The sequence below is a fragment of the Phyllopteryx taeniolatus genome, chromosome 10, assembly GCF_024500385.1.
Source record: "Phyllopteryx taeniolatus isolate TA_2022b chromosome 10, UOR_Ptae_1.2, whole genome shotgun sequence".
NCBI lineage: Eukaryota > Metazoa > Chordata > Actinopteri > Syngnathiformes > Syngnathidae > Phyllopteryx > Phyllopteryx taeniolatus.
In genome coordinates, this window is record NC_084511.1 from 6,093,062 (window position 1) to 6,108,637 (window position 15,576).

At 39.4% G+C, this 15,576-nt stretch overlaps 1 protein-coding gene across 1 annotated transcript in view; it reads left to right on the forward strand.

Moving 5' to 3' along the window:
* The first annotated feature begins 2,080 nt into the window (after positions 1 to 2,080).
* Positions 2,081 to 15,576, forward strand: part of ssrp1a (structure specific recognition protein 1a) — a 37,837-nt gene continuing 24,341 nt past the window's right edge. The window contains exons 1-3 of the mRNA XM_061787960.1: positions 2,081 to 2,164; positions 3,481 to 3,554; positions 10,903 to 11,088. Of these exons, the coding sequence (XP_061643944.1) occupies positions 3,501 to 3,554; positions 10,903 to 11,088 (240 nt within the window). The 5' untranslated portion in view covers positions 2,081 to 2,164; positions 3,481 to 3,500. The remainder of the gene's footprint in view (positions 2,165 to 3,480; positions 3,555 to 10,902; positions 11,089 to 15,576) is intronic.

A 15,576-nucleotide genomic window follows, 5' to 3' on the forward strand; every position in this document is an offset into this window, starting at 1 on the left:
TATATATATATATATATATATATATATAATTTTTTTTTTATTTAATTTTTTATTTTTTTTTTAATGAGGGTGGGGGTGACGGTCCAAAAATCAGGTGATGTCAGATGCTCTGAAGAGGCTGATCCGCAGGATGGAGGATCTCCTTGGGCTTGTGTGACATTCTCAGAGACGACGAAGGCTTTTTGTAACATCCTCCTCCTCCTTCCTTCCTCCTCCTTCTTCTCCTCCTTTCCTCCCCTCTTTCCCATCCCGACTCTCTCTCTCTCTCTCTCTGTCTCTCCATTTTTTTTTTTTTTTTTTTTTAAATCCTTATTCCTGATTCACCGGCTTGACGCATCACTGCCCGCCTCGGAACCACGGGACTTGTCTCAACTCATCTCCGTCTCTACGCACTCGCATGCAGCCTCCACGCAAACTGACTTGTGGCTGTTTGATGTCTAATCACTCCCCCCCCCCCCCCCCCCCAACACACACACACACACACTCCTCCCTCACATACACTCGTTTTATCTGCTTTAAAATATTTGGGAGTATTATTTTAATAAGGTCGCAAAATGTTCAATACGTACGAGAACTTCAACTCGTCGTGCAAGAATTGCACGCATCTTCATCAATGTTCTGGAATCAGTCTAGGCGCATAAAATAGAAAGAAAGAAAGAAATGACGGTATACATACAAATACACATCATGGAGAAAATAAATGGCAATTCCGTACATATAATTAAAATACTTTAAAACAGTGTTTCCCAACCACCAAACAGAAATGCCTCAAAAAAACAAATAAACAATTGGCGCACGCGTCAATTATGTATACCTGAGCATTACCTGTCACGATTTGTCACTGGAATACAAAGCTTAACCGAGATACATTTTTTTGTAGTAAATAAATAATCATTTTCGGATGAGTTAAGTGAAAGTGAATATGTCCCGCAGCACACCTGATGATCTTTCACTGGTTGGGAATCCTAGCCCATTTAAAAGTGACTCTACAGTGTGGGAAAATTGCATCTCTCTTTACTACCGGGGACAAATTCCAAAGACAAATGTGTTTTTTATATACTTGGCAAATAAAGATGATTCCTGATTCTGATTTTTGAAGGCTGCCACATCACAACAATCCAGAATATAACGTTTTCTTTTTTATACACTTAAAAAGTCACACAATCATGTTATTATTTTTTTTCTAGGTTGTATATTCATCTCGCAATCTCAATGAACTGCAAACACAGCCCGTACTGAGGCCCACCCTAGGCAGTAAACACAAGAATATATATTCCCAAAGTGTGTTTTGCAGCACGTAGATGGACAAATTATGTGCACTGATTCTAATCATGCTTGAAAACAAACAAGCGAGCCCCAATGGAGACTTCCCAAAAAGCAACATACTTAACGTGTCAGAGAGTTTATGCAAATATGAGGGAGGAAACAACTTAGGAAGATGTATGGGTTTGGCACAACAAGAAATGAATTTTTTTTTTTTTAAGCAGGATCTGCACTGAACTTGTTGCATGTGTCCGTGCTGCCCTGGATTTCTTCAAATATCTTGTATTTTTCAAAAATCTGTCTGTTTTCAGTACAAAAGTGTGAGTTTTTCAATTTTCTTCCTTTCTGTGATGTATAAATAACACAATATCGGCGTCACTTGCGTTAATGGGCAGTCGTTCGTGAAAGTGTGTTTTATCTGAACTCTAGGTTCTAAACGAGCCTCGAATTTTCACATTTCGTTGTGCCTCAATTGACTTTTTTCCCCCATCACCATAAGAGAATTCAGAACTTCGTTATGTGCTTAAAGACAAATTAGTGTTTCCATTTCGATTTGAGAATGAAGTGGAACATTTTCAAGTTGGAGGTGACAATGACGTTACTACATTAGATGGGTTTAGTGACATCTAGTGGTATAAATTGATCACTGCATCACTCGACAACAAGTCTGCCAAAAACAAACCTGTCAAATAACTTGTGTGAACAAATTTGGTTGTTAAAATATGACTATTTACTATAATAATTCGGAGTTTGTATTGGAATTTTAAAAATATGTTCATATATTGTAAATTACGTGTCTTCGTTTTACCGGAAGTAATACCAAACATCGTGTAAGTGCTTCCTGTGACGGAGGTCTGGCGCCTGACGCGGGAAATAGGCAGACCTTCTCATCAAGTTGACAGTAAGACTTTTAAGTTTTCACAATTACGTGAAGGGTTAACACTTGTAATATCTGTAAATAACAAGACGGGATTTGTCTGTGTCTTAATTCCGACTACATTCGCAATTTAATTGAGCGTACCATCACTTTGTTTCCTTATACCGGCCTTGCTCGCTCGGAGCGCTTGATGTGAAGTATTTCGTGTCTCAACAAGGCGGTGCTTGAACGCCTTCTAATCGAACCCACATATAGGCTGCAGGCTTACTGACTAACGCAATGCTGGGTAATAAAAGAAGCGCACCGCTTGGAATTCAAGTTAGCTTAGCTATTGTTAATGTCGCAGCGATAAGTGTGTGTTCTGTCTACTTTATTAAATTAATAGCTATTATGTTTCTTGGTAACGTTCAGTATTAGAGTGTGCGGGAGCACTGGGCAAGATTGCTTAAAAAACACGTACGAGGATACGCAAAACTGCAAGTTTACAGAGTCTTTACGGGGGGCGGGATGGCTCAGGTGGTGGACGTCTCCCAACCCTAAGAATGTGTGTTCGAGCCTCAGCCCTTGTGACCATGTCGAATTGTCCTTGAGCAAGATACTGAACCCCAAGTTGCTCCTGATGCTGCGTCATCAGTAGATGAATGAAGAGACTGTGTTAAAGCGCGATGCGTACTTTGAAGGTAGAAAAGTGCTATACAAGTGAAAGCCCATTTACCATACCATTGACCATTACCATTTTTTGCAAAATACCGAAGTATGTTGCAAAAATTTTCAAAGTTGACGCCATCATTGGATAGAGGAGTGATACACGAATAAAATGAGACCTAGTTTGAATCGGATCAGGATGAAGGATTTTTTTTTTGCCAGTTTTTAAGTTGAAAATTGGCCCTAATGTTTGCCCAGAAATCATTGTGAATCATTAGGAAATTTGTGACCTGAATCTTGACTATTTGGTAGAAAAATGCTGGCATATTAGTCTTATTAGTTCATGAGAAAACGTGATTTTGGTGGACCTCTGTGAAATTTACATGCCCAAAATCCAGCACAGCGAAATGGAAAGAAAATAGCGGTTGTTTTTCTGTATTTAGTAACATTACCCCGAGTGTGTGAACAAGAGGTTACCTCCCTCTCTAACAAGTGTGTGTGTTCACTGTGATGGGTAAAATCCAGAGAACGAATTTCATGTGCATGCATGCACGTTCATGACAATAAAGGAGATTCTTCTTCTCTTTACTATTGCCTTCTCATTTCCTTTTATTTACCTATCATGATTTACTCAGCACGTCTGAAAACAACATTCACCTTGTGTGTGTATTTATATTTCTTGTGTGTGTCTGCAGAGCATAAGCCTGTTGTTGAGATGGGAGACACACTGGAGTTCAATGATATTTACCAGGAAGTCAAAGGCTCATGGGTGAGTATCAAAAATTATTCCAAGAATAGACACACATACTGTGCAACAATAAAAGAATACCAGACCTGATTTGGAGTATGATGCATGCTAGGAATGAGGCCTTAAAATCTCTGCCTGTTAGATGTCAGCCTCTTTATTTTATGTTCATACAATGGTTTCAAATGTATAGTTGACTTTCCTTTTGTAATATTTTCATGTACAATAATCCCCTGAATATTCACCTATTCACTTCTCCTTTCTGGACCAGCTTGTCGGTGAAAAACGTATCAGTTGGGGTTGGGAACGTGTCATTATCGTGGATGCAACCCAAACTATTCAAGCAACAACTTTTTCCTCATGTTTTTGAGCTTGTAGGGGGAAAGCTGCGGCTAGCTACTAGTGTGGACTGAATGAGTGGCACCAATGGGGAACTGAAATGCAAATATTTTTAGGGTAACAGCACGTCAGCAACATATTGGAGGGGGAAAAAAATGAACCAGTTTGTTTTTGGACTGGTCTACTTACTTAAAATTTTGAAATATGAACCATGAACAGAACTAGTTCATTTTTGGAACGATAAACTGAACTTTGAACTAGTTCCCTTACAAAATGAACTTTCTCAACACTGATCCTGTATTAGTTCACATCGCAATATATTTTGTAGTTTAAAAAAAAAAAAAAAAGTATTCCCCCCCCCCCCCCCCCAATATCGTGCAACCCAATTCTGCATCCTGGTGTTTTCTCTCTTTTCGTCCTGCAAGCATACACGCACACGGAAGCTCATTAAAAGCTGGAATGTTGTATGTGGTTGTTGATTATGTATTTTCATTATAATAATTTTAACTGGGCTGATGAATAATATCTGAACATATATACAGTGGAATGTCGGGGTACAGACTTAATTGGTTCCGTGACCCCGTTTGTCGCCAGAAACATTCCTAACCCGAGTTAATGTTTCCCATTGAAATGAATGGAAATGCAATTAATCCGTTCCAGCCCCAAAGTGAAATTATACTTACCTTTTTTTATCTATATGGTTAAAAATAAATATAGCTCAATATTGAAATAAGTAGCAAATAAATAAATAAAATACAACCCTAAATAAATATGTTAAGTGTATTGCTCATTAACTTTAACCAAGGAGGGGAAAGAGGGGGGTTATAGTTAATCATTGAAGAGGAGCCTTCTTCCATAATAACATGGGGAAATTCTGATTCCGGTGGGAGTTTTTTGTCTGTTTCTTGTCTAATTCACTGGTTGATTTTGGCACAACAAACTGATCCAGGGAAATTTCTTTTTCTGTTCAGAAAAAAAAATAATCTGAAAGTGGGATACGGTCCCCTCCAACAAAGTATTGGAACGGCAAGGTCAATTCCTTTGTTTTTGTTGTATGCTGCATACATGCAAATCAGTCGCCTTTTGGCAAAATTCGCCGTTTTGAAGTCAAAATAGGCCATTTACGTGAATCATAGATCCGATGAGTTTTTCCTGGGGGGGTCGCCGTCGCTTGTGTCATAGGCTGTTTTGTACTGATTGAACGCTGGCAGCAAGATCCATTCCACACATCCACCATATGCACTCAGATGTAATTTTTTAATATTACTCCTCGGCCGACTAATATGCGAGTCACATGAGTTAGACGAGCAGAAAAAAACACTTCCGCCGCTTCTGCTGTTAAGAAGTAACGGTGCTTTTACTCCAGTACAATGATCTAAATGTCGCTCGCTACTTTTATTTATCAGTTATTGCTTATTTATCAACTATTTCGTGCGCGAGACTATGACTTTGACTTCCGCATTGGGCGCAGTTTGCGCCAATCCAGTTTAAGCGCTAGTGACATTTAAGTCTAGTTCACCAATCAAACAACACAAGAAAGTCACATAACCTCACACGTCGTCTTTCATTGGGCTTCCTGGGTATAGGTATTAACACTAGATAGGCCAGCCTGGCTGATTGTTGTGCCTATGTGGCGGCCATGTTGGGATGGTCGTCGTTACCATGAAGGCAACGGCGTGCAACTCATGTTTACATTTAGACGAACAAAAACAACAACGTTCATGTATTGTAGGATTTGTCTGGCACTGTATGCCCAAACGTGGACATTTCAGCTCACTTATAACTTGAGAAAACACCTTGCATTAAATTGTAGATGTTTTTTTTTTGTAGTTTTGACTGTGCATATACACACACACACACAGCAACATCAGAATTTGCAGATTCACATTTTTTGTGATTGATGTTCATGCTGTTGTTAAAAAAATCAGAAGTTACTCACTATTTACTCAGTACTTGAGTAATTATTTCACTTTTATTTTATTTTACTTTTACTCTGACACAAGTATTTTTTTGGAGGACTACTTTTCACTTGGGTCACATTATTGTCAAGTAACAGTACTCTTACTTGTACAATATTTAGCTACTCTACCCACCTCTGGAGCGGACATCCTCTATTGCTACTCTTACGTTGCAGCAACATTTTTGGTCATCAGATCAGGCCGTGTCGTATTTGTTGGACTGGTCTTTTGTATTTTCGCATTGAGCTTGCTGCTTGTCGTGGCCCTGGTTGTGGTCCCAGCGGCACCGCGAAGCACACGTAACATCTGCGACAAGAGCTGATCCACTAGTACATCTTGTATTAATTAGGAAACACGCCTACAATTATCAAATTAATTTACGGATGTAAATGTTAAATTTATTAAGTGAAAGAGCGATGTTTGGGATTATGTCACAACACAGAATGAACTAACTTCAAATGGCCAATAAAAACTGAAAAATATTGTACTTAATATTTTCCTGGAGGATGCATTTGAGATTAGCCTTTGAAGTTGCTAATAGTATAAAATGAAGGGAAACAGACAATGATTTTAGTCAATTCTTTTCCAGAATGAGAGTGCTTAAAGAGGAGGATGCTATTCATGTGGCACAGCTTGAAGCAGGCATCAGGTGCAGGTGGAGATGGGCCTGGCTCAAGTTGGAGGCCAGAACAAAAAAGCAAAGAAAAATTTTTAAATCTTAAATTTGTACATCAACATCTACTTGAGCTGCGTGAATAAGTTTTTGCCTTATTGTACTCTTCAGAGTCTTCCAGAGTGCTTAATTTATATTAAAATAAAACAAAAATTCTCTGTGGGGGCCCGGGGGATCCCCCGAGACCCTCCTACAATGTTTTATTTATTTATTTTTTTCAACCTTTTTCGTGCCTTTGGTGTTTGCATGTCTGATACTGAAGACATTTGGGTTTCAGATCAAAAAATGAATATGAGACAAAAGTTCAGATTTCCAGCTTCTATTTCATGGTATTTAGAGTCCCCTCCAAAAGTATTGGAACGGCAAGGTCAATTCCTTTTTTTGTTGTTGTTGTATACTGAAGACATTTGAGTTTCAGATCAAAACATGAATATGAAACAGAAGTTCAGAATTCCAGCTTCTATTTCATGGTATTTACAACCCCAATTCCAATGAAGTTGGGACGTTGTGTTGTGACTTGGCCAGTCGAGACCTTCCACTCTTTCCTCCTGATGAAGTCCTTTGTTGTGTTGGCAGTGTGTTTTGGTCTTGTTAAACCAATAAGAAAGCGAGGACACACATCATCACTTTGTGAAGCATTTCGAGTTGGTTATATATATATGTATATATATATATATATATATATATATACAACGGCTGAAATAAGTATTTAACACGTCACCATTTTTTTCATTAAATATATTTTCCAAGGGCCGGCACGGTGGCCGACTGGTTAGCACATCTGCCTCACAGTTCTGGGGTTCAGATCCCGGCCCCGCCTGTGTGGAGATTGCATATTCTACTCTAAATTGCCCCTAGGTGTGAATGTGAGTGCGAATGGTTGTTTGTTTCGATGTGCCCTGCGGTTGGCTGGTGACCGGTTCGGGTGTACCCCGCCTCCCGCCCGTAGATAGCTGGGATAGGCCCCAGCAGCCTGTGACCCTAGTGAGGATAAGCGATAAAGAAAATGGATGGATATTTCCCAAGGTGCTATTGACATGAAAATGTCACCATATGTTGGGAACAACCCAAGAAATCCATACATAAAAAAAAAAAAAAGTACAACAAATAAGCTCAGAAATTAAGTTTGGTGAAATGACACAGGGAAAAAGTATTGAACACGCCAACTGGTATTTATTCAATACTTTGTACAAAAGCCTTTGTTTGCAATGACAGCTTAAAGACGCCTCCTGTATGGGGAAACTCGTCGCATGGATTGCTCTGGTGTTGTTTTGGCCCTTCCTCCACACAAGCGGTCTTCAAATCTTGAAGGTTCCGTGGGGTTCTTTTATGGACTTGAGTTTCGGTTCTTTCCATTGATTTTCGATTGGATTCAAGTAAGGTGATTGGCTGGGCTATTCTAGCAGCTTTATATATTTATTTTAAAACCAATTGAGAGTTTCCTTGGCAGTATGTTTTGAATCATTATCCTGATAAACTGTCCACCCTCGTTTCATTTTCATCATCCTCGTAGATGGCAGCAGATTTTTGTCAAGAATGTGTCTATACATTTTCCCATTCATCCTTCAATAATGTGACGTTTACTAGTACCATTTGGTGAAAAGTAGCCCCACACCAACATGTTCCCACCTCTGAACTTCACTGTTGGTATGGTGTTTTTAGGGTGATGTGCAGTGCCAAATCTCCTCCAAACGTGATGTGCATTACGGCATGCCAGTAGTTCAATTTTGCTCTCATCCGACCAGACTATATTCTCCTAGTATATTACTGGCTTGAATAAATGTTGTACAGCAAACTTTGACAGGCTTTTTTTTCCCCCAGCAATGGGGTCTTGCGTGGTGAGCATGCATACAGGCAGGCCATGGTGGCGAAATGCATTACTCATTATTTTCCTTGTGACAACTGTACCTGCTAATTCCAGGTCTTTTTGAAGCTCTCCGCAGGTGGTTCTTGGCTTTTGGACAACTCTTCTGATTATACTTTGCACTCCTCTGTCAGAAATCTTGTGATGAACACCTGATCGAGGCAAATTCATGGTGGTATGATTGGCTTTCCATGTACGTATTATGGCCCCAACTGTGCTCACTGGAACGTTCAGAAGCTTAGATATGCTCCTGTGTGTATGTGAATGTGTATATCCTCAAAAATCTTTTCCGGGAGATAGTTCATCAAATGCCCATGTCAAATTATTCAAACTATTTCCTGAATTGCAGAGGACCATGGTCTGCAAACAATTTTTTTCTTTTTTTTTTCTTTTTGCATGCTCCTCGTGTTCTCTTTGATCATTTTTGTTTACTGCAAAACACACAGGAGCCCATACTTGTAATTTAAGCCTAACAGGACATCAGACTAGTTTACTTCAGCACTCTGCTCAGTCAATATGTCCGGCACTGCACATGTGCATCTCCCATGATCACTTGCGGACTTCACAGGGGATCATGGGAGATGTGGTTTGCTTCTCAGACCAGCTCACTCAATAACGCCAGAAAGAAACTACAATGTTTGATACTCCCATGATCGCCTGCAATGTCACAGACAGACCACCTTAATCGAGTGACGCTTTACGTCTTTAAAAATGCAAAAAAAAAAAACGCAACCATGTCCAGATTGATGCAGTTGGATCAAAGGGATATGAATCAAGCTATGTCGTCCGAGAGGCCAACTTTCCGAGCCCAGATTGATGCAGTTAGATCGAAGCGTTGATGTAGTGAATGAATTGTTACAACCCTTTAAAGTGGCACTAAGCAAATATCCGTGTTTTGTATACATTAATTGTGGTTGAAGTGCTGAAAACATACAAAGACTTTTAACAATATACTGTAGTGCTGAATTGTTGCGATATATAGCTTAAACATCTTTTTCACCCTTTGAATTTTCCTGATTTTGTGGGCAGGGCTAAAACTGACGAACAGTGACGTCACGGGCTGGGGTGTATAATTTCTAGCGAGAGTTCCCTCCCCCACTATATAAGGACAAAGTGACATCACCACCACCACCCGATTCTGCAGTGCGCATTTTACGACAGATAGTTTTGTAAACTTTCACCAGAAACAATGTGGCTTCGTGGGTAACTTGATACTCGTGAATGGGGTCAGTGGCGACTGTCTATCTGGGCTTCCTCCTACCATCCCGCTGTCGTCAGGTGTCGTAATCGGCTGTGACATTGTCACCAACAATCAGAGTGAGTTGACGTGTGCTTAGTTTTGTGATTATAGCCCACAATAACAATTACATTTTGAAGTTGAGCCTCCTAACGTGATTTTACATCGTATAAGCTATCACCCCCCTCAGTATTTTTGATTCCTTTTGCCATATCCATTCCACACGCCCACAGCGTCTGAGAGCCTAGAGGTGGCCCTTGTTGTTCAAGTTTTGAAGTCTGATTTTATATACTTTGTGATTTTTATTTTTATTTTATTTATTTATTTTTAATTCATTCAAATTTGGAAGACTTGTTAATATTACTCTTCTCTGTGGTGTGTCAAATTTACATGAAATTTTGTGGGCCTGTTTTGTGCCACTTTAAGCATCGGATATTTGAACATAAACGGCGTAACACGTAGCCATATGATGTAACAATATTCAGCCATAAATTATTTTCCCTTTGAGAGTCAACTAATAATTATGTGGCCTACTGAGGAGTGACCGTCTCCATATATAGCCTTATGTCTGTACTGTATTATCATGTCCCTCTCGTGGACCAGGCTTACAGACCAGAAGGAACAACACAAAATGGCCATTGAATAGAGGCAAAAAATGTGGCAAATACTGTATAATCATGTATATTTTATTTTTTTATGAAGTGCATTATTTTTGTCTTGGTTTATTGTTGAACAAGACTACATATTGTTTTTTGAGAGGCTGGAACGGATTAATGGTATTTACATTCATTTCAATGGGGGAAAATTATTTGTGATACAGGTGTTTTGTGTTACAAGTGTTGTCAGGAAATGAAATAAACTCGTATCTCAGGGCACCACTTTATTGTAATAAAAAGTTAAATACAACTGAACTATACTTGGGCAGTAGAGTTCTTTCACGTACCTCTATCTACTCTTACGAGTTCCACACTTTGAGATTCACTCCTCTTTCGTCTTTTGAGTTACAAGCATGATCATGAATGAAATAAACTCATATCTCAAAGCACCACTATCTTAATACAGGCAATGATAAACATACAGTATTGGGGTGGCAATTACTTGCATTTTTTCGCTACTTGTGGCAGGGCTCTGTCCTTTATACAAAACACGTTTTCTATCATATATATATCTGGTATTAACTTAAGCTACCATGTGGCCATCCTATTTACTGATATGAGAGGAACAAAACATTAGAATTAGCCCTTGCTATGATACAGGGCATTTTATAACAAACATAATAAAAAAATTTCCTTTCTCTGCAGAATGACGGCCGACTGCGCTTCGGCAAACAGAACGTGGTCTACAAGAGTAGCAAGACTGGAAAAGTAGACAGCATCCCGGCGGGCGAACTCAGCCTGGCTCAGTGGCGGCGCGTTTGTTTAGGTCACGGCATCAAGCTGAGCACCAATACGGGACACATCTACAAATACGATGGCTTCAGGGACACGGTGAGTTTCCAATTACACATTCACATCAATACCACAGGTCCTAGATCTACATTTAGAGGAGTGATCCAGCAGCTGTTTTTGTGTTAATGCGTGGCATAGTTTTCTTCTCTTGGGAGCGAAATGTTTCCATGAAATAAATGTTACCTTATTCTGGAAAGTGCTTGTCTAGTTAATGAATCTGGCATGCAACGCTAGCCTACTGGGTTCTTATAAACTACTTGCATCCCTGTTTGTGTGAGATATAGTCTCTGTAAAGATTTCAGTCAATATCCAACCCATCCATTTTGGGTCCTGGGAAAGCTGTCAGTCACAGGTCTGGCACATACAGTCGTGCTCACCATTATTGGCACCCATGAAGTTTAAGTACTAAATGTGGAATATCTCCTGAAGAAAATGAATCAAGTGAAACAACATTTTTCTACAGAGAACTTGTTTGAAAAGAGCAAATGATAAACAATAGTTAATGGACAGATGAAACAAAACTAGAGATTTTTAGCAATGCACACGAACAGTATGTTTATAGACAGCGCAATGAAGCCTTTAAGGAAAAGAACACCCTGCCAAGTCAAGCATGGTGGAGGATCCAAAATGCTGTGGGACTGCTTTTCTCCATCTGGTGCTGGAAGCCTTGACTGTATGACAGGTATCATGAAATAATAAATTTATTAAGAGATTTTAGAGCAACATGTCTTGCCCAGTGTAAGAAAACTTGGTTTGAGGTGAAGATCATGAGTCCTCCAGCAAGACAAAGACCCAAAGCACACAGGAATGGTTGAAAAGGAAACAATGGACTGTTTTAAAATGGCCAGCAATGAGTCCTGATCTCAATGCAATTAGAAAATCTTTGCGGGGAGCTGAAATCTGCCGTTGGGGAAAAGAACCCTGGAAATGTTCAAGAGCCTGGACAAATTGCAAAGGAAGAGTGGGAGAAAATACCACCTGAGAAGTGCAAAAAGCTTATAGATGGATACAAGTAACTTTTGGAGGCTGTTATCACTGCCAAAGGGTGTATAACCAAATATTGAGCGGTGCCAATATTGCTCCACATTTAGTTTTTTTCTTTGAAATTACAATAAGTTTAAAAAAAAAAAATTGTTAAATTACTTTGGACCTCCAATTAAAAGATCCTGATGTTATACGTTTGTTGGATTTGCATTAAATTCTGATGATATACAGGTTATGCAAAAAATGAAAGGGTGCCAATCATGGTGAGCATGACTGTACATACAGGCAGACAGACATTTACATCTATGAGTAATGTAGAGTACAGTGGTACCTTGAATTATAAATTTAATTTGTTCCATGTAACTCAATTTCCCAGCACCTTAAAATCAATTTTCCCCATTGAAATAAATTGAAATGCCATTAATCCGTTCTAGCCTCCTAAAAAACACCACTATTTTGTCAAGTTTTAATAAAGAAATATAGCACTGTATCGTGCAATATGCATACAAAACATAATTAACGAGAGAGTGTTTTTTGTGTAATCCAGCCGAAAGCCATACACACACACACACACACACACACACGCACACAGAGCACACACAGAGACTGTAGTAAATTTGTGTAAAGGGGCGTGGCCAAGTGCGTGACCAGAGGTACCTGGTTTCAGTCACATTGGCTGTTTACCATGCGACTGGTTCAGTGTTAGCATCTCCTCCATGCTCCCTGCGAGTGTTTTCATTTTGTATTTGTGTGTTTGACTATTTGTCCCATTCAGTTGATGGCTGAAAATGTCGACTGTTGCGATCTGAAGCTAGCTTGTAACTGGGATTCCACAGTATATCAGTGCTACAAAGGTACAGCGGGACTTCACTGTTAAAAATGAAACAATACCCAGCAAACATGCTGCGATAGACAATAGCATACTGTAGCATACCTTATTCAACCCCCGGGCACCACACAATAATGGTACAGCAAGATTCTACTGCTTTTCCTGATGTTTTAGGTTTTTGCCATGGTATCTATTCAATATCGCTATCAAGGTACTTTATGCAGGAATAGTATTAAACTGAAAAACAACCAGAGGTGGGTAGTAACGTGCTATATTTACTCCGTTACATTTACTCAAGTAACATTTTCCATAAACTGTACTTGTCAGAGTACTTTAAATGCACCCTACTTTTTACATGAGTATTTATGTGAAGAAGGATTTATACTTTTACTCCATTACAATGATCGACATCCCGTTCGCTACTTTTATTTATCCATTCCTGCGTGTGCACATCTATTTTTAAACTCCATCTTAGACTTCCGCATAGGGTGCACGTTGCGCCAAATCAGACGACACAAGGCAGTCATATGACCACGCACGTAGCCTTTGCGAGCCAATCAAAATGTGGGGTGGGGAGGGTGGGGGGGGGCAGCAGCTGCGTGAGTGTGTTTGCTTTCCAGACTGAAAAACAACAGCTTTGTCATGCAGCTCTTAAATTGTGATTGCCCAAACTATTTCACCCCACTTCTAATTTGAGAAAACACCTTGTGGTAAGTTGCAAATGTTTTTATTGTTGTTGTGGCAGTGGACTTGGCAACATTAGCCCTATCCTATTGTATCGCACACACACACACAGTCACTCATTCTGGTCAGCAAACAGCTTCTTGATGAAGTCATTTAAGTGAAGAAAGCAAATAATGTTTCTTTAGGGCCCAGTTCATGTGTTGTTGTTTTGGGCAGTTTAAAATTGAAATGGTGGCAGATGTGTCGACTCCCATATATTATTGTTTTTTTTTTTTTTTTATTTGCTTTATTTTCATGCTCTGATTAAAATAATTAAATAAATCAGAATTACTCTTTAGTAGAGTAGTTTTTTTCATTGAGTACTTTCCTACTCTTAAGTAAATTTTTTAATGCCTACTTTTTACTTGAGTCATATTATTCTAAAGTAAGAGTACTCCTACTTTAGTACAATATTTGACTACCCACCTCTGAAAACAAGCAACAGCTTGTCTCAAAAAAACTCAAGCATGGGGAGAACATGCAAACTCTGAGCTGAGATACCAACCTAGAATTATTCAGTGTTAAATAAAGCGCCACTGTGCTGCCCCATGTAAACGCGTTGTTCAAAGGTCTGCGTGTGTGTCAGCCTCTAATAGGATTAATGAGCGAAAGCGACGCTGGCACATGTGCTCCATAAACAGCGTAATCATGGGCTCGTGTAAGTCAGTGTTTATATCAGTTCACTGAAACAATTTGGCTCAGACTGCTGGAAAGGAGAGAAAAAATGTTTTTATCTTCCTGTGTTTTTCTTTTTCCCTCTCCCTCGCTGCCGTGCGTGCACGGAGCTCGTCAGGATGCCAGTAAATGAGTGGAAAGAAGGCCCTGGTATAACCCGAGGTGGCGTGAGCAGCGTCCCCTGGGGTTAATCAGACCACTTTTTGAAGATAAATCCTCTCATTGCTGCACACTGTAGCATGATGTCATTGTTTAGTATCCCTCAGCCAGTGTCAGTAATTGGTCAATCACTGCTAGTTTAGCCTCTGGCTGTGTAGACACTGTGATGTGTTGGATCCTTAGCGAAATGTTGAATGTAAGCCAGGGATGCAGCTCTGTTGATCACCAAGCTCACATTTAAATGTGAAAAAAGGTCATTTTTGTTAACATTTACCACCGGTTTTTAATTGCACGAGATGATACTTTGTTGGCAGTCAGAAATTAAATCTAGGTTGTCCCAAAGCCAAAAGTTACAAAACACACTATCCACTATTTCTTTTTCTAGTACACCAACTGATAAAAATACTGTGTTCAAGCAATTTCAGGGAAAGCCTATTGCACACTGCGCGATGCAGTCGAACCTGACTGGACCAGACCATCGCATAAAAATTAGTTGCTGATGCGACCCTTCACATTGAGCGATTGGATATACGGACGCTCTGCACAGCGAGCCTGTATAGGCGTTCGATGCTGTATTGATAGTATATTGTACTTTATCACATTTCCTAAACCATAAAAAGATCGACTAATAATTAAGGAAGAGGTGGGTTGCTAAAGAGAGAGGACGCGGATGAGAATAAAAGTGTGAGTGTGGACATTTGAAAGGATTCTCGCTGACTCCATTCACTTGAAGATACCCAGTAATAGGGATGTCCCGATTCAACTTTTTCACTTCCGATCTGATACCGATATTGCAGCCTTGAATTTTGGCCGATACCGAGATCAATCCGATCCGATATCAGCAATAATCATACACTTACTTTGTAGTATGGAATGTTAGAAAAGGCTTGATTTGATGAAGTGATATTACCGCAATTTTTCGTGTATAATGCACACCCATGTATAATACGCACCCCCAAAGTTGCCTTCAAAATTCTGGAAAACCCTTCTACCTATATATAATGCATTTTTACAATGCATGATTTTGCTTCTACCGATATGATCAAAACATGAAATATTATCTGTATTTTGTTAGTTTTTTTTTAAGAATAATTTTGAAGTTAAGCACTTTATTTGAACACAATCCTTTTTAATTTACTCTTATTTTGAAACTCACA